Source organism: Coregonus clupeaformis, chromosome 1 (assembly GCF_020615455.1).
Source record: "Coregonus clupeaformis isolate EN_2021a chromosome 1, ASM2061545v1, whole genome shotgun sequence".
NCBI classification, from domain to species: Eukaryota; Metazoa; Chordata; class Actinopteri; order Salmoniformes; family Salmonidae; genus Coregonus; species Coregonus clupeaformis.
Genome location: NC_059192.1, coordinates 83,762,937 through 83,781,320, shown reverse-complemented (window position 1 = coordinate 83,781,320; position 18,384 = coordinate 83,762,937). Strand labels below are relative to the sequence as shown.

General features: G+C 42.6%; 3 protein-coding genes across 5 annotated transcripts in view; 2 read left to right on the top strand and 1 right to left on the bottom strand.

Moving 5' to 3' along the window:
- The window catches only part of dna2 (DNA replication helicase/nuclease 2), a 25,345-nt gene extending 16,259 nt beyond the window's left edge, over positions 1-9,086 (top strand). The window contains exons 10-23 of the mRNA XM_041888469.1: positions 2,428-2,581; positions 2,695-2,889; positions 3,304-3,537; positions 3,709-3,825; positions 3,941-4,050; positions 4,208-4,317; positions 4,930-5,151; positions 6,263-6,456; positions 6,959-7,048; positions 7,188-7,395; positions 7,624-7,713; positions 7,997-8,179; positions 8,368-8,514; positions 8,722-9,086. Of these exons, the coding sequence (XP_041744403.1) occupies positions 2,428-2,581; positions 2,695-2,889; positions 3,304-3,537; positions 3,709-3,825; positions 3,941-4,050; positions 4,208-4,317; positions 4,930-5,151; positions 6,263-6,456; positions 6,959-7,048; positions 7,188-7,395; positions 7,624-7,713; positions 7,997-8,179; positions 8,368-8,514; positions 8,722-8,775 (2,108 nt within the window). The 3' untranslated portion in view covers positions 8,776-9,086. The remainder of the gene's footprint in view (positions 1-2,427; positions 2,582-2,694; positions 2,890-3,303; positions 3,538-3,708; positions 3,826-3,940; positions 4,051-4,207; positions 4,318-4,929; positions 5,152-6,262; positions 6,457-6,958; positions 7,049-7,187; positions 7,396-7,623; positions 7,714-7,996; positions 8,180-8,367; positions 8,515-8,721) is intronic.
- Positions 8,960-12,458, bottom strand: LOC121575410 (phenazine biosynthesis-like domain-containing protein). Of its 2 annotated transcripts, none has more exons than XM_041888514.2 (9): positions 12,079-12,458; positions 11,789-11,888; positions 11,453-11,551; positions 11,219-11,310; positions 11,050-11,079; positions 10,873-10,961; positions 10,616-10,791; positions 10,473-10,535; positions 8,960-10,114 (listed from the first exon to the last, which is right to left on the bottom strand). In XM_041888514.2, exons 1-9 carry the CDS (start codon positions 12,160-12,162, stop codon positions 10,002-10,004), a joined length of 846 nt encoding a protein of 281 aa, XP_041744448.1. In that variant the 5' UTR covers positions 12,163-12,458; the 3' UTR covers positions 8,960-10,001. The 2 variants fall into 2 exon arrangements, with proteins under 2 accessions (XP_041744448.1, XP_041744440.1); XM_041888506.2 differs by having other exon boundaries at positions 11,219-11,328; positions 12,079-12,442.
- hnrnph3 (heterogeneous nuclear ribonucleoprotein H3 (2H9)) lies at positions 11,583-18,384 on the top strand. Of its 2 annotated transcripts, none has more exons than XM_041888483.1 (11): positions 11,583-11,601; positions 14,752-14,850; positions 14,972-15,127; positions 15,511-15,654; positions 16,170-16,308; positions 16,916-17,100; positions 17,221-17,313; positions 17,403-17,524; positions 17,692-17,827; positions 17,946-18,002; positions 18,115-18,384. In XM_041888483.1, the coding sequence occupies exons 2-11, from the start codon at positions 14,763-14,765 to the stop codon at positions 18,186-18,188; spliced, it is 1,194 nt and encodes a 397-aa protein (XP_041744417.1). In that variant the 5' UTR covers positions 11,583-11,601; positions 14,752-14,762; the 3' UTR covers positions 18,189-18,384. The 2 variants fall into 2 exon arrangements, with proteins under 2 accessions (XP_041744417.1, XP_041744427.1); XM_041888493.2 differs by lacking the exon at positions 11,583-11,601 and adding an exon at positions 13,889-14,046.

Here is an 18,384-nt window from a genome sequence, read left to right as displayed (position 1 = left end):
GGCTGTCATGTGCCTTTTACTGAGGAGTGGCTTCCTTCTGGCCACTCTACCATAAAGGCCTGATTGGTGGAGTGCTGCAGAGATGGTTGTCCTTCTGAAAGGTTCTCCCATCTCCACAGAGGAATTCTAGAGCTCTGTCAGAGTGACCATTGGGTTCCTGGTCACCTCCTTGACCAATACCCTTTTCCCCAGATTGCTCAGTTTGGCCGGGCGGCCAGCTCTAGGAAGATTCTTGGTTGTTCCAAACTTCTTCCATTTAAGAATGATGGAGGCCACTGTGTTATTGGGGACCTTCAATGCTGCAGACATTTTTTGGTACCCTACCCCAGATCTGTGCCTCAACCCAATCCTGTTTCGGAGCTCTACGGACAATTCCTTCGACCACATGGCTTGGTTTTTGCTCTGACATGAACTGTAACTGTGGGACCTTTATATAGACAGGTGTGTGCCTTTCCAAATCATGTCCAATCAATTGAATTTAGCACAGGTGGACTCCAATCAAGTTGTAGAAACATCTCAAGGATGATCAATGGAAACAGGATGCACCTGAGCTCAATTTTGGGTCTCATAGCGAAGGGTCTGAATACTTATGTAAATAAGGTATTTCTGTTTTTAATTTTTAATAAATTATGGGGTATTGTGTGTAGATTGCTGAGGATTTTTATTTAATCAATTTTAGAATAAGGCTGTAACAAAAAAATGTGGAAAAAGTCAAGGGGTCTGAATACTTTCCGAAGGCACTGTATATGGAATTTGTTTTCTATGGGGAACTTAGTTTTTATTGATTTATTTTGAGACAGGACCTCCATACAGTGGCTTGCGAAATTATTCACCCCCCTTGGCATTTTTCGTATTTTGTTGCCTTACAACCTGGAATTCAAATGAATTTTTTGGGGGTTTGTATCATTTGATTTATACAACATGCCTACCACTTTGAAGATGCAAAATATTTCTTTTTGAAACAAACAAGAAATAAGACAAAAACACAGAACTTGAGCGTGCATAACTATTCACCCCCCCAAAGTCAATACTTTGTAGAGCCTCCTTTTGCAGCTGCAAGTCTCTTGGGGTATGTCTCTATAAGCTTGGCACATCTAGCCACTGGGATTTTTGCAAAACTGCTCCAGCTCCTTCAAGTTGGATGGGTTCCGCTGGTGTACAGCAATCTTTAAGTCATACCACAGATTCTCAATTGGATTGAGGTCTGGGCTTTGACTAGGCCATTCCAAGACATTTAAATGTTTCCCCTTAAACCACTCAAGTGTTGCTTTAGCAGTATGCTTAGGGTCATTGTCCTGCTGGAAGGTCAACCTCCGTCCCAGTCTCAAATCTCTGGAAGACTGAAACAGGTTTCCCTCAAGAATTTCCCTGTATTTAGCACCATCCATCATTCCTTCAATTCTGACCAGTTTCCCAGTCCCTGCCGATGAAAAACATCCCCACAGCATGATGCTGCCACCACCATGCGTCACTGTGGGGATGGTGTTCTCGGGGTGATGAGAGGTGTTGGGTTTGCGCCAGACATAGCGTTTTCCTTTATGGCCAAAAAGCTCAATTTTAGTTTCATCTGACCAGAGGACCTTCTTCCATATGTTTGGGGAGTCTCCCAAATGCCTTTTGGCGAACACCAAACGTGTTTGCTTATTATTTTCTTTAAGCAATGGCTTTTTTCTGGCCACTCTTCTGTAAAGCCCAGCTCAGTAGAGTGTACGGCTTAAAGTGGTCCTATGGACAGAGACTCCAATCTCCGCTGTGGAGCTTTGGAGCTCCTTCAGGGTTATCTTTGGTCTCTTTGTTGGCTCTCTGATTAATACCCTCATTGCCTGGTCCATGAGTTTTGTTGGGCGGCCCTCTCTTTGCAGGTTTGTTGTGGTGCCATATTCTTTCCATTTTTTAATAATGGATTTAATGGTGCTCCGTGGGATGTTCAAAGTTTCGGATATTTTTTTAGAACCCAACCCTGATGTGTACTTCTCCACAACTTTGTCCCTGACCTGTTTGGAGAGCTCCTTGGTCTTCATGGTGCTGCTTGCTTAGTGGTGTTGCAGACTCTGGGGCCTTTCAGAACAGGTGTATATATACTGAGATCATGTGACACTTAGATTGCCCACAGGTGGACTTTATTTAACTAATTATGTGACTTCTGAGGGTAATTGGTTGCACCAGATCTTATTTAGGGGCTTCATAGCAAAGGGGGTGGATACATATGCACACACCACTTTTCCGTTATTTATTATTTGAAATAAGTTCTTTTTTTCATTTCACTTCACCAATTTGGACTATTTTGTGTATGTCCATTACATGAAATCCAAATAAAAATCCATTTAAATTACAGGTTGTAATGCAACAAAATAGGAAAAATGCCAAGGAGGGTGAATACTTATGCAAGGCACTGTAGTTGACTCGTTCTCTTTCTCTCTCTGTCAGAGCTGTTGAAATTAAGGAACACCCTGGCGCATCACGTTGGCAACAGCATGGAGGAGGAGGGCCAGACACGGATGGCACCTCTGCCAGGGATCATCACAGACAGACAGGCCTGCAAGTGGTGTCCCCAGATCAGGAACTGTGCTCTCTATGACCGGTACAACTACCTTCCTTCCAGAGGGACAACTACTTGTACTTATATGGTGATAGGAGATTTAGGATGACAGCAACTTGATGCCCTTAAAAATCAACTGACTTGTGTGCGCACAGGGCCGTTGAGAGCAGGGCTCCAGGCTACTACTCCAGTGATGCGCAGCAGTCGTTGGTGCAGCAGGAGAGTGAGCACCTGAGAGAGGCCCACCTGCTCTACTTCAGCCACTGGCTGCTCCTCTGTGCCCTGGAGACCCACACCATGGAAAGGAAGGGAGGCCGGCACAACATCTGGCTGCAGTCTGCCCAAGAGAGGTCAGGAAGGAATCTTGTCTTTGTAGCCCAATCCTATCGGATAATGTGGTCATTTAGCAGATGTGTTTATCCAATGTGACTTACAGAACTGTCAGCATTGACATGTGAGCTGATATAGTGTTGGAAATGACAGGATCAATAACGTATGTCTAATTCAGTGGCTTTCAACCTGTGGTCCGCAATTATTTCTATAAAATAAATGGGGGGGGCTGGGGCACTATAATTATTTTATAAACAATTGTACATTACTTTTCACTATGTAAATAGTTTAACAAACATCCATCTGTAATAATAGGTATTTAATCTGTTACATTCACTGATATAAAATGTACTCTAAATTTGAACGCTAAGACATTAAAAGTGCTGAAAAAATAAAAGTTAGGAACCGCTGTCTAATCTGTTCTTGGTTTCCAGGGAGAAGAGTGGGGGGTGTATGGGAAACATGCATCTGATTGGCCCAGTGAAGAACCAGTCAGACAGTGTTTATATCCACCGTTTTGAGCGCCATCGTGGCAGGGAACAGGGTGTGACTGGGTTGATTGTTGGCGACAGAATTGTGGTGAGCGACCATGATTTGCAGCTAATCGGTGTGGCAGCTGGATACGTCACAGACGTGAGCAGCACTGCAGTGAGCTGCTCCCTGGATCGGTAAGATGGCAGTATCAATGTCTCTCAAAACACTATGGGAGTCTGGGAATGGGATGTTTAGGGAGTTTTTTTTATATGCGTGTGTATGTATATGTATGTTTTAGCTCGTTTTTTTGCCATTTGTGTGTGTGTCTTCTGAAGTTGAAGCTGTTTTCCCCCTCATCTCCATAGGGACCTTTCAAAGTGTTCCTCTGACGTTGTGTTCCGACTGGACCAGGACGAAGGGGTAATGGGACTGAGCACCCATCTGGTCAACCTCTCCAAGCTGATGGAAAGCTCTCTTCCAAGGTCTGTTCAGTACTACTGCCTGAAATGGAAAACTATGGAGAAAATAAAAAAAATGGAACATCATACCTCTGTTTAATAATAGGTAATAACTCATGGCTTCACCTCCCCTTTGCAGTGAAAGACTAAGGGAGCTGATAGTGGATTTCCGCCCTCCTCAGTTTATAGACAACCTCAGCAGTGTGTTGCCCAGGGAAGCTAAGGACACAGTCGCCAACATCCTGAAAGGTGGGTCCTCTGATTGGTTAACCCAGTTCCCCTCTCTCTCCTTTGTGTCTCACTTTAGTTGCTACCTTTTATATAACCATTTTATTTGAATGCTAACTTAATTTCAAAGCTCTTCAGTGAACTATAACACTAACTTGGTCTTTCATCTCTGTCCCAGGGCTCAACAAACCTCAGAAACAGGCCATGAAAAAGGTTTTGCTCTCCAAAGACTATACGCTCATAGTTGGGATGCCCGGCACTGGGAAAACCACCACTATATGCACACTGGTAAGAGCGATGTTTGTAATTTCCCTGGGTGTGTTCATAAATTCAATCTGGAGTGCCAGAGTGTGCTCAGAGTGCACTCTGGGCGTTCGTAAATTCAGAGCATTGTCAGATTGTCTGTTCGTAAATTCAGAGCCTTTCGCTCTCAGAGCGCACACTGGAAGCTCTGGCTGAGGAGTAGGGTTGATCCAAGCGTTCTGACCTGACAACGGCAGTCAAGCACCCAAGCTAACTGGCTAAAGTTGGATAGCTTGCTAGCTAATTCGAGACACAAATGAGAGAACACCTCACTCTGACCATTTTACTTGCCCTAGCTGAGCTGGTTAGGCAGTTATCATTTTATCCTGAGTGTTGGTGACTGTAACTGTGCTGCTGGCAACAATTTAATTACGCTTTTTTGCTGACGTTTACTGACACCGGACATATTCAACGGGTGTTGAGCGTTCGCAAATTCATCAGTTATTCTGCGCTATGGTACACCCAGACGAGAGTGCTCTGAAATCGGAGTAGATAGCCAGAGTGAATTTACGTGCAATGTATGTATGTGTGAATGTGATGATCAACATTGGAATGAAAGGTTGTTGACTCTCCCTCCTTCTCTTTGTCCTTACTCAGGTGCGTATTCTCCATGCATGTGGCTTCAGTGTGCTGCTGACCAGCTACACCCACTCTGCTGTGGACAACATCCTGCTAAAGCTCCGGAGGTTCAAGGTGGGCTTCCTGCGTCTGGGCCGGGCCCAGAAGGTCCACCCAGACATCCTGGCCTACACAGAGGAGAGGTGTCGGGCCAATGGCATCCACACACTCCCTGAGCTGGAGAATCTTTACAACAAGGAGGTGAGTGGGATAGAGCCAACATAAAGGAGAGATGCTCTGCCACCCAACTATGTTGCACTTAACCCAGGCTTAGGAAGAGCAGTTCCATGATTAGGGCTGTTACGGTGACCATATTACCGCCACACCGGCGGTCACGAGTCATGACTGCAGACAAATTCCATGTGACCATTTAGTCACGGTAACTAGGCTTCTCCAAGCTCTGATGCTGCTGGTGGTCATTAGTAGCCTACCAAACTTGCTAACTGCCTAGTACTCCGCACTCCATTGTTCCTCTAATCACTCTGAAATCAATGCTAATCTAATCTAATCAAACACATGACCTCATGTTGCGCAACATTTCTATAGGCTATGCAATTGCATGAGTAAACCGAGTGATGGCCTTAATTTAAAAGAGGAGGATCCCATCAGCTTTCTATAGGCTAGGCCTACTATATTTATTTCTCAACTTTCCTAATATTAAGCACATTGCTTGTCTTTACAACAGGAGAATAGCCTACCTGGCTGGCATGAAAATGAACCACGGGAAAAACGTCTTCCATTCACTATTTAAGTGCATAGATGACATCATTTTTTGCCCCCTGTTTCAATACAGGTGCATGATAAAGGTCCATTCTAAATTAATACAAATTTCAATATTAGCCTGTCACTTGTGAATATATATTGTCACTTGTGACTGAAGCCCAGCATGTGCAGTAAGGCAAGAAACAGCACATGCCTTTTTTTGTAACTTTTTCAAATCATAGTCATGTAGCCTACCCATAGGCCTAAATGTTTTGATAAGGTTTGTATCACAACTAAACTGGCCAAATAACTTCTTAAAATTAAGCACATTATTCCGCTTTACAACAGGTGTAGAGCCTAACTGGCATACATACGCAGCGCGTGAGTTTCAAGTTTGGGGAAGATAACTGCCGTGAGACTGGCAGTTATTTGCTTGACAATTGCCGGGTGACAAAGTTTCATGACCGGCACAGCCCTATCCATGATCTAGAATTGTTCAAATTGACTCTCAGAAGATGGCTGACCACAACCATTCAGAGACTACAGTTCTCATACAAAAACGTAATGTAATTTTCAGTCTCTCATAACCTTTCCCGTCTCATCTCCATAGCTGGTGGTGGCCACCACGTGCATGGGTGTAAAGCACCCCATTTTCTCCCGTCGTCGTTTTGACTTTTGCATTGTGGACGAGGCGTCCCAGATCAGTCAGCCAGTGTGCCTTGGGCCCCTGTTCTATGCCCAGCGCTTTGTCCTGGTGGGGGACCACCAACAGCTGCCCCCAATTGTCCAGAACACAGAGGCCAGGTGAGTAGATTCTAGTGATGGGGCAAAAATGTATACAGTTACATATCGGGATATTATCGTTTTGACAATATCGCAATATTATTTTTGCTCTAGATTGCTGTACCTTCACCAAAACACCAGTATTTTTCCTTCATAGCTTGTTCTCCGTCTTTTTAAATAGGTAGCCAATTTGTTTTATTTCCATGACTGATAAAAACTCATGGCTCTCTCTTGTCCCTCTGCAGCAGACATATATATGGTGAGCAATGTTTGGAACATCGACTCTCAAAAAAATCACAGTATCGAATTGCAATACATATAGAATCGCAATACATATTGTAACGGCACCAAAGTATCGTGATAATATTGTATTGTGAGGTCCCTGGCAATTCCCAGCCCTAGTAGATAAACTCCCACCACCACCACCTACCCCACCTCAGGGTCGATGAAACCAAACTTACCATAAGAGTGTGGACTCTTGGAGTAGAGTTTCCTCTCTGTTTCTAATGTTTTACGTCATCAGGTCGTTGGGTATGGACGAGAGCCTATTCAAGCGTCTCGAGCGTAACCGTGAGGCTGTAGTCCAGCTGAACGTCCAGTACAGGATGAATAGGTGGGTTATTCTTCCTTACAAAATCATTTCAACTATTTCAACATTTAAAATTTCAACGTCAATCTGTTTTTCTCAAAGGTCGCTGTTTTCTTTCGTCACACCCTACGTTTTTACACTCATTTCTTGGTGTCCCCCACAGTAAAATAATGTCCCTAAGTAACACTCTGATGTACGGAGGGAGGCTGGAGTGTGGCTCAGAGCGGACGGCCAGCGCCATGCTGACCCTGCCCTCCCAGGGCTCTGTCCAGAGGGAGCTGGCGCTGGGTCTGGGCAGGCCGGAGGACCTGGCTTGGGTCCAGGCAGCTCTGGAGCCCCTCAACCCTGTCTGCTTCCTGGACACCACCCAGGTCAGTCTCTCGCTCTCTCTGACGCCAATTGTATTCTTACAATACTCCTCTTTATTTTGTTTACTATATTTTACATGACTCCACAAACCTAAATAAGCATTTAAGTGTGGTTTGTTTGACGTGTGTATTGTGTATATGTGTGTAACTGTGTTGGACCTTTGTATGTTATTGGACCTGTATATGCATGCCTCTCCTTTATGAGTGCCTCACTGCTGCTCTGTCTGGCAGGTTCCAGCCCTGGAGACAGTTGACAAGGGGGGAATCAGCAACCAGACAGAAGCTGCTCTGGTGCACGGCATAGTCAGCCTGCTACTGAAGGTGGGAGCTTCAAAAAAAGTCTAATGAAGTACACACATTTCAATTCATTCATCTGCTTTACATAGACTCACAGCAATGACAGAGATTGTATGTACTGTGTATCAGAACAGCATAACTGTCTTGAAGGAAGTATGCAGTAATCTGTCACTGCTTCCATGTCAATTTCTTTGTTCCCCTTTGGTTCAAAATGTCACTCAGTGCTCTGTTTTGTGCTTGCTCTGCACTGATCCATGTAGAGGTAGAACTACACTAACTAACCTGTTATACCCTCGTGCTCTACTAGGCTGGGTGCAGGGCCAGTGACATCGGGGTCATTGCTCCCTACAGACAACAGCTGAAGGCCATCTCAGGCCTGCTAGCCGGGCCAGCCTTCAGCACTGTGGAGGTCAACACTGTGGACAAGTACCAGGGCCGCGACAAGAGCGTCATCATCGTTTCCTTCGTCAGGAGTCACCCAGAAGGCAACGTGAGTGGACCTTAAACCGACCATGTCTCTTGAGATCTGAACCTTTACTTGGTCAAAGTACCTCATTTTTGGATGGATAGTTACAACAGATTTTTAGCAAATTTCAACATTAGTTATTTGTATATAAATTGGACATGTTGTATGCGTCATTACCTTTTTGATCTGTGTGAGACGTGGTCTGTTTCCAGCTGGGTGAGCTGCTGAAGGACTGGAGGAGGCTGAACGTGGCCATCACAAGAGCTAAACACAAGCTCCTCATGGTGGGCTCGGCCCCCACCCTGCGCCGCTACGCCCCCCTGGAAAAACTCCTCAGCCACCTCACACAGGAAAACATGATATCCTTTACACTGCCCAGCATGGCCTTAACCATGGTTGAGAGAAATACAGTGGTGAATGGATGCTGTAGAGGTGCTATGATATGTTTATGTTGTATAGAGATCAGTATTTTTTTCTGGTTTAAACAACGTGTGTTAAGTTGTTGTTTGATGATTGATAATAATTACTGTTCAATCCACTCAGGATGTTTTTCTTAACTGGCCCACGTCTTCCAGCTCCCTCCAGCAGCCCATGAGGTATTACCCATCATGCACCTGTGACAGGACATCTGAGGTAGAACAGTGCCTTTCCTCCACTCACCAACAGGAAATCAGTCTTCAGACTGATCAAGCAATGAATCGATTCCTCAATATTGATTACTTGAAAAATTACTTGAAATAGTTGATAGTATGCTAGATTTTTTGAAATTATTTAACAAGAATCCATCGCAGCTATGTTGTGTCATTGTTTTAACGCTTTTTATTACAACAGAATGTGACCATTCAAAAGTTGAAGTACACGCACCATTTACATGTTATATTGACATTCATTTTGTAATTTTCTATGTGAATAAATCATTTTAAGTGTTGTACATTTTGTTTCCCTCTCCTGTCCCAGTCAGTAAAATTACAGACTGTTGAAATACAGTCCTCACCATATGTATTAGGAAAATGAAGCTAAAATTCTAATTCTGACTACTTCAAATGGGAGGGACTAGATTCATGAAGGGCTTTTGTCTTAAAGGAGAAGTTCTCTTTATTGGGACCAAATCATCTGCATTTTGGATGTAAATGGCCAAAGTTATAGAAGAGTCCAGACACTTTTTGCGATTTCACTTGATTTTCAGAAACGTACCCTAACCAGCGATACACTTCTTCATGCTCGTTTTGCATTGCCAGAGCTTAGATAAAACATGAACAAAAGCTCCAAAAACACAAAAATAAGTCCTTTAAGAAACTGCAACGCTCTCGGAGTGTATATAGTGATGCAGGTCTTTAGATGTACATATGAAATTGTCATTCCGAACTTTATCCGCAACGTTAAATTGCAACTCGAGCCATACTTTTCTGTGTGTGCAGGCTACATGGAGAAACATCACCGCTAGATCAGGGGAACCACTCAGTCGCACAAAATGGTCTATAACGTTGCAGATAAAGTTCGGAATTACACAATTTCATGTGTACAACATCTAAAGACTTGTATCACTATACTGAGAGCGTTGCTGTTTCTAAAAGGACGTAAATACAGATTTGGTAAAAATAAACTGAACTTCTCCTTTAATGGTCAAACCAATATGTATGAAAATACCCTCAAATTAAAGGTGACATTCTGTATTTTCGCCTCTTATTCAAAATACTGGAGTATAGAGCCAAAATTTAAATTTGAATGACAAATGTAAGTGACTAACAACTTGATACAATGGAATAATCTCAAACGCAAATAATCTGTAGCCACCGCTAGGTCTACAGATTATTTTGCTAGGTCTACAACGTGAACAGTTTAGCCTCTACACAGTTAGAATCCCCTGCAGGACAGTTACAGCCTGGCCAGCGATATTCAGTCTGCCATCATCCCGTAGCTCCAGCTCCAGCTCCCCACCACGACTGGAGCACTGATAGGCTGTCACACAGGAGGAGAATGCAGTGTGTTAGTGGTAGTTATTTTGAATTATGTTTACGTGATTTATTTATTAGATTTTATTCTACTCAAGATGTACCTGTCCATCAATATCTGTAAATTGTTTGGGTTCTGTGCAATGGAATTTGATCTCCATGTTGCAATGCTGTTTACGTTACCCATCACAGGAGGTTGGTGGCACCTTAATTGGGGAGAACGGGCTCGTGGTAATGGCTGGAGCAGAATTAGTGGAATGGTATCAAACACATGGTTTCCAGGTGTTTGATGCCATTCCATTTGCGCCATTCCAGCCATTATCATCATTACCGTCCTCCCCTCAGCAGCCTCCACTGTTACCCACCCAGCATCTTTTTCTTGCCCAGTTTCTCTGACCAGTAGCCTGCAAGGACAGTATGTGCAGAGCCTGCAATGATGTAAAAACAAACTAAATTAAACGTTCTAAAAGACTACAGAATAAGACTTGCCAACGTCCGCTGTATTTACCAGTCACAGGGTCCTCAGGAATCCCGAACCAGGGGGAGAAGTTTCTGGAGTAGAAGTCATAGCCAGGCTGACAGCCAGGGGCTCCAATCATGGTGACAATCAGACCCCTAACCCTCCCGCCAGTGTCTACACGGAGAAGAACTGCTGGGTCTGGCTGCAGGGACGTGAGCACTGACCTATAACCAAACAGTCACTGTTTCAATCCCTTTCAAGTTTCCCAGCACCAGTGATAATACATAAAGTACAGTGTTTTTTACCTGTCACAATTGTCAGCAAGGCGCACCATTAGCTTTTTGGTGGTGCCACAGAGGCATACTTCTTGAACTGGCTGGTCTCCCACAGCAGCCTGCACATACATATTCAGACTGTGACAGACAAGCTTTATTCTTCACCATGAATTATAGAAACGGTGGTAAGACGGATGATGCACTTACATTAACTATGTCTTTAAATTCATTGAGACCCTGTGGATATGAAGTTTCAATTAGAAAACTCTTAAGTTACATTCATTTGCAAAGGCTTTTATGCAATACTTATAACATGTACAGTATATATAATATAATATGTTGAACATGAATGTACCACATTGATTTCATCACCTACCAGAGAAGTAGGTTTGTTCAGTGGGAAATCCATCACTATAGATTCCCCCTGTTGTCGCACATACAGCTCTCCACTCAATGTCTCAAATACCACTGTTGGGTTGACATTTTCTTTAGGAAGGGGATTGTGGAATAGAAACAATTAATTGAATTGCACTATATTCAACAACTTTGTACTAGTTGCCATTCACTTGCTTACATGTGAGATACTGTATTATGTGACTGTCATTCTTACTTTTTTTGTAAAACAGTACTGCAGCTGAAGCTAGGGTGGCATGTCCACACAGAGGAACCTCATTGGTGGGGCTGAACCAACGTAAGCAGAAGCGTGCTCCTTCAATACAACACATGTTCCCATGTCAGTAATCTTAGGATGTTCTGGTGGTGAGTTGATTTACCTTTTCTTTCCTGAATCCCATATTCCATCTACTCTCGTTCTCATTGGCATCAGTCACTCCCTCTTGGTTAATTGCAATAAAATAGAGTACCCCAGATAGCAGATTTGCAAACTTCTGCACAGAAAAATAGAATACAGTTTCAACTCTATTTCAGAATGTCCCGAAAAAGATACCTGAGCTGAAGTCATCTTTTGAATTTAGCCTTATGATGAAGGCAGTCTCTGACAGGTTCATCTCAGCAGCAATTTTCTGGTACATATCATCCTGCAATTCCTGTTTGGTTGAGAACAGTCAACAGTCTTTTTTTTGCATGATTACATTGGTAATGTTTAAGGAGGAGCACAAGTATACCGGTTAGATAACTTAAAGCAAATACTCATGTTGATTATTCAGCAACACATGAGCAGATGTAATAAGATGTAATTATGTATAAGTATTTGCACAATTAAAAAATTATACTTGCATGTAAAAGCAGACAAACTGCTGCAGGATTTCCTTTGAAAGGTAAGTTGGTAAATGCATCAACAGTGAATACTGGAATCTCCATTACTTATTAGAGTAGGCATATGCTGATTTCCCAGTGAGAAGTGCAGAAGTTTAACAGCTGCATGCATCCAACTGGACTTTAACCAGTGGGTGTATCATCCCAAAAGTCTAAAGTCCATTGCTTCCTTTCCTTTTCTCCTTTCATTCGTCTGCACTGACTTGATAGGGCTGACTTGGCTAGACAATCTCCCCATAGAATAGGCCCACCTTGAAATATTGCTCTTGTCTGTCTTTTCAGGCAGTGCAGGTGAATAGGGTTAGGCAAGTCTGGCCTCCTAGCTATTCTTTCATTGATTTCATAGAAACGGACAGGTGTAGCTATCTCTCGGTAGGCATCTGCCCTGGGTAAAAAAAATTTATCTCCAAAATAATCACAAGGAGAGGAATCCACCTAAAACAGGGGTGCGTTCAGTTTGATTCAACATTTGCTAGGTTATGTGACGGTTTGTACTGAAAGACACATTTCCCCAAAACGGTGTGTGCACCATTCCTCAACAGCATTTGCAGTCAATTATTTAGATATACACTAGATGACAAATAGGGAGCACTGTGTTAAAGCCACCATGCCTCCATCTTGGCACTCCCTCACCGCTGTAAAAATATATATATTTTGGAGGCAATAGAAAAGCATTTATTAATGTCTACATAGATTTTTGTCTACATAAGATACCTTAATGCATACTTTTACATTATCGGGCTTTCTAGCTCCCGTCTATCCATTGTTTGGATCATTTTTTCAATATTCTATGAGGGTTGTAATCCCCTGTAGCTCAGTTGGTAGAGCATGGCGCTTGCAACGCCAGGGTTGTGGGTTCGTTTCCCACGGGGGACCAGTATGAAAATGTATGCATTCACTAACTGTAAGTCGCTCTGGATAAGAGCGTCTGCTAAATGACTAAAATGTAAATGTAAAAAATGGTTGTTGACGTCAACCGCCTATATTCAATAGAGAGATGATATGCTACTAGCCTCATGCCAATATGCATAGCCATCTCGAGACAACGCAGATATAAAGTGTTTTCTGTCAAAGTTGCCGGGATGTCACGTTTCCTACTTATCAGTACACTATTAATTTAGCATTGCGAAACTTCTATTCAATCAAATTAACCTCACATAGCAAATAAGTCATTCATGTTTTTGTTGCCCAAATTCGACACTCAGGAGGACTTCGAGTTTGGTATCAACCAGACTATATCTCAGAAGATATCTGAATAATTACTGCAATATTCAGCAATATTGTTGTTATCCTATGCGCAGCGTGACTGTTCAAAAGACTGGCTGGATCCACGTTACCACTACTCTTGATGACGCGCGACCCACGTGCCTTCAAGGACGTAGATGCAAAGACAGTACATTATGAAGATAAGCTAAAACTGCTTATCCAATAGAAACATGTATCTTATTCCCGATCACACTTGTAGGCGATGTCATGGCGACGTTGGCTAGCTAAGCACATGCATAGAAACACGTCATCGGGTCCAATTGTCGTCTCGCGCCGAACTGCGCATGTGCAAGCCATCAAATCAAAGTCACTCCTTCGACATACAGTTGTTTTTGACGAAAATGAAAACTTGGCAATTTGTCACTAACGAGGTTGGAGTAATAACATGTTAAACTACTTAAGACATTGGCTCGAATATAGGTTGTGCCTTTTAGATTTGGAGAAAAGTAACAACTAAGTAAGAATTTTTCACTTCTCTTATTGACTTCTCAAACCCTGGCCTGTTTGGTAAGCGTTCCCGGAAGTCTAACGATGTTGCGCCTCTGGGTTTAGAAACTCTGTGGTAGAGGGGCTGTTGTTAGGAATAGATTTTATGTTCTCGCGACATTACCTGCTGCGAACTCACTGTTCCCTGAGAAGAACTGAGACCGGGGAAAATAAATTGTAAGACGCGTTTTATCATTTTATTCCTAAAATGTTAGTGACATCCTATTGAAATATATCATGTTTTTTTTATTCGTGTTGGTATGGATATATTTTCTGAACTGGATGGAAAGTTTTGTTTTCTGACCTAGACCGTTTGACCGTTGCGATGTCCTAGCTTGCTAGCTAAGCAAGAGTTGGCTAGCTAGCTAACGTTACTTAGCGTTTACTCCGGAACAAGACTGTCTAGCTAGCTAGCTAGCTAATAATGCATTCTCGACACCGCGTAAACATACCATTATCCATCTGGATAGTTTATGTACATTTGTGTTTTAGTTAGTCAGCAACCTATCAAGGACATCTATAATGACAGAACCCAATTAACAGCGCTTGAGTGAGAAATTAATCTGTTTGATATTCATTCTAGCTAACGTTATCTGTCAAGACTTGTATGGTCCAAAAAAGACAGTTAACCTTGTAACTAGTTAAGTTAAACTAGTCAATAATTGCGAGGTTCGCCAAGGTCAGAAGAAGATGCAATCGACCTTGAAGCAAATAACTAGCTGGTTTAACTAATTAACAATTAGCTCGCTAGCTCACGTTAACTACTTGGAAATGTAATTCCACATGTAGGCCTAGCTAGTACTGTGGTAAGGTTGTACGAATTATGCACGGTATTGCTAACGTTAATGAAGACTTGTATTGCCCTTTTCAACCATGGTCCAGAGGAAGAGACTATGTCTGTGAATGATGATGGGTATGTGGTGAGGATTCGGGGCTTGCCTTGGTCCTGCACCCAGGAAGAGGTTGCAGGGTTCTTCTCTGGTGAGTAGGCCATGTTCATAAAAGTGAAAGTGGTGGCATTCAATAGTCACTTTATCGTTTGTTTGCACCTTGTTGGTCAATGAAGAAGGCACCAATGAAGTTAATTTTGTGTATCTTGCAGATTGTAACATTGTCGGGAAAGTGAATGGAGTGTGCTTCACGTTCTCCAAAGAAGGAAGGCCCAGTGGAGAAGCTTTCGTGGAGCTGAAAACAGCAGAAGATTTTAAAAAAGCCATAGCAAAGGATAGGAAACACATGGGTCATCGCTATATTGAAGGTATTCTGTCTGACAGATCTCTAATCTGTCTGTCGTCACATTTACGCTTATCAATCAGTCAGCTAGTTGTGGTATATTATGACTGACGTTGCCCGCTCAGGGATTGACATTAAGGGTTGCCCTATTGCCCGGGACAAGTGACCTGAGCAGTTGCACAAGTTGAGCCTGCTCTGAGGTTGCCCCATTGGGCAGGTGATTATTATTATTTCAGTAGTCTGGTCTTTCTGATTCCTCCCCAGTGTGTAGGTGAAAATAGCTACTTTAAACTATCGGGCAAGTGATCATAGTCTTCGGGCAACCAAAAAATACCCCAAACTTGCCCAATGGTTGAGTGCCTTTCAGACCTTAATGTCAATCCTTGCCGTTCCTGTCCGGTCTTGTAGTGTTCAAGTCAAACCGTAGCGAGATGGACTGGGTGTTGAAACGCAGCGGCCCTACTGACTACGACAGCTGCAGCGGGTGTATGATACGTCTGCGGGGACTTCCCTTTGGCTGCAGTAAGGAGGAGATAGTGCAGTTCTTTGCAGGTACATACATAGCGTTACTTTAGTAAGGTGTCTATGAACAAAGTGTATGTCTTAAACTATGAATGCAAAAACAGGCCTATTGATGGATTAGAGTTTTCAGGCATCCAAGTAAGTGCATGACAAGCAAATACAATTCAAAATAATTTAATCCGTATTTGGCTTTTATAAGAATGTGGTGTCTTAGTATAGCATGATATTCAATCTCTTATAGTTCAATAACATACATGCACACAAATGTACAAATATCTGTTTATAAAACTATACGCAAAGTCACCACATTTTCTGGATGGCACAATGCTCCTCTGATGTTACTGTTCTTTGAATAACATGAAGTCAATGTGTTCATGGATAAAGTTCAGCAGTATGTTCTTGGGTCTTTTGGTGTGTCTAATACTAAGAGATATCACATTGAAATAGTCAAATAAAAGCGGAAAGGGCTTTTCTTTTGTACATATGGGAATGTTGCAGCTTTTAACATGTCTCCCCTTGTGGGGTTATTTGTCCTTGGGTTAAAGGGTTGAAAATCGTGCCAAATGGGATAACATTGCCGATGGACTACCAGGGGAGGAGCACAGGGGAAGCCTTCGTGCAGTTTGCCTCAAAGGAGATAGCAGAAAAGGCACTGGGGAAACACAAGGAAAGAATAGGGCACAGGTGGGGACGGAAAGTCTGGGCTGGGTATTAATTTTATGATTAATATGGGGCGGGGGGTCATGCATCTTTCCTATAAGTTAAAGATGGTATGATCATTCATAAATCACACTTTGAAGACTTTTTATTTTTTTACTTGGACAGTTACCATGCTTAATCTGGGCATTTTCTTCCATTTGATTTATTTGTCAAGCAGTGCAATGGGGGGAAAAGGGAATTAAGATCAGTGCTGCAGAATTAAGTGAGAGCCTTGACAGTACCACCATAGAGCTGTTAATAGCTGAATTGTGGGAACTAGGCTATTTATGTCAGAGTGCCTTCTAATACTGCATCATGATGAAAGTGCAAAGTCAAAACCTGCTGCAATATTAGCAGATTATGTGAAAGCTGTGCCATATTGTTACTGCTATTGTTAAAAATTCATAAATTGTATTATTCCTTGCCCCTCTAGATGTACAATAAAGCCATCTGTTTGACCCCAACTATTTAGCTTAGATAAAGTTGCCCATATGAAATCATGCACAATGTCTTGTCTGCTGATGTTCTCCATATGGCTATTATCCCATGTACTGTTCTTGTCATAACCCCACTTGCATTTAAACCCATTCAGGTACATAGAAATCTTTAAGAGCAGCCGGAATGAGATACGGGCTTACTATGAGCTCCCCAGAAGGATGATGGGGCAGAGACCCAGTCCCTACGACAGACCCATGATGGAGCGAGGTGGGTTCTTCCCTGGTCCAGGACGGGGGGGTGCTCTTTTGGACCAAATGCGTGGAGGAGGCTACAGTGGAGGTATGTGCAATAGTTTTGGTTAATGAAGTCAATTTAGTGTTTGAGAATGGACTGGATTGAGGATGGCCAATGGTCTGAAAAGCTGATAATTGATTCCCCATTCTCTGTCTGTTCACATAGGCTATGGCGGATTTGACAACTACAATGGCTTCAGTAATTACTGTTTTGGCAATGGCATGTTTGATGACCGAATAAGGGGCGATAGAGGAAGAGGTGAGATCTGCTCTTTCCTTTGTGATGTCACACTGAAGGTGTGCCTGCATTTCCTTGTCAGGTAAATTAATTCTGTGCTTGGCTTGCAGCTATGGGTGGCCATGGCTACGGTGGTGCAGGTGATCATAGCTCCCACAGCGGCTTCCACAGCGGCCATTTTGTACACATGAGGGGCCTGCCTTTCCGTGCCACTGAGGGAGACATAGCCAATGTAAGAATCACATTTTTCTAGCACCCATAATCACTCCCATTCGTCTTTCCAATGATGTCAACACGTTTAAAGTAAATATTCACAGTCCAATTATGTAACTTCAATTTGTACAATCATGGTGGTCATAGCAGCCCCTTACGCTTTGGTGTGTATGCCTTTTGGTTTAGTTCTTCTCCCCATTGACTCCTGTGCGAGTTCATATCGACTTTGGACCCAATGGAAAATCCACAGGCGAGGCCGATGTTGAGTTTAGGTCTCATGAAGATGCTGTTTCAGCTATGTCGAAGGACAAGAATCACATGCGTACGTGGATCCCTACTTCGTTTTACTCCGTTATGATTACTTCTCTCTCAATATGAACCATAAAATATAACCGTCATTTTTTAAGGTGATTTTTTTATTTTATTTTTTTGTTCTGCAGAACATCGATACATTGAGCTCTTCTTAAACTCAACTGCTAGTGGAGCATCTGAAATGGGTAAGTACTGTTTATCATCTCATCTGCCTGTATTTCAGAAAACACTCAGACAACAATGGTTGAATCAATGTTTTTAATGCCATTTCTGGATTTATTTCCTGGTTGGTTTTAGGCCGCGGCGGTGGTTTCTATGGTAACTCAGGAGGCATGGGCTCGAGACGGAGTGGACTGAGGGGGATGTTCTAAACAGGAGTAATCACCATTCTCAACCAAACGTTCAAGTCTTGAAGATTTGTTTTGTATTTGAATGTTTTCACATGTTCAGAAAAAGTACCTACTTATAATATTTTCCAGTCTCAGAGTGGAATAAAAAGTATATATTTGAGCAGTTGCATAGGCTAACCAACTATTGTACATTTTACTTAATACATTTTATATTTAA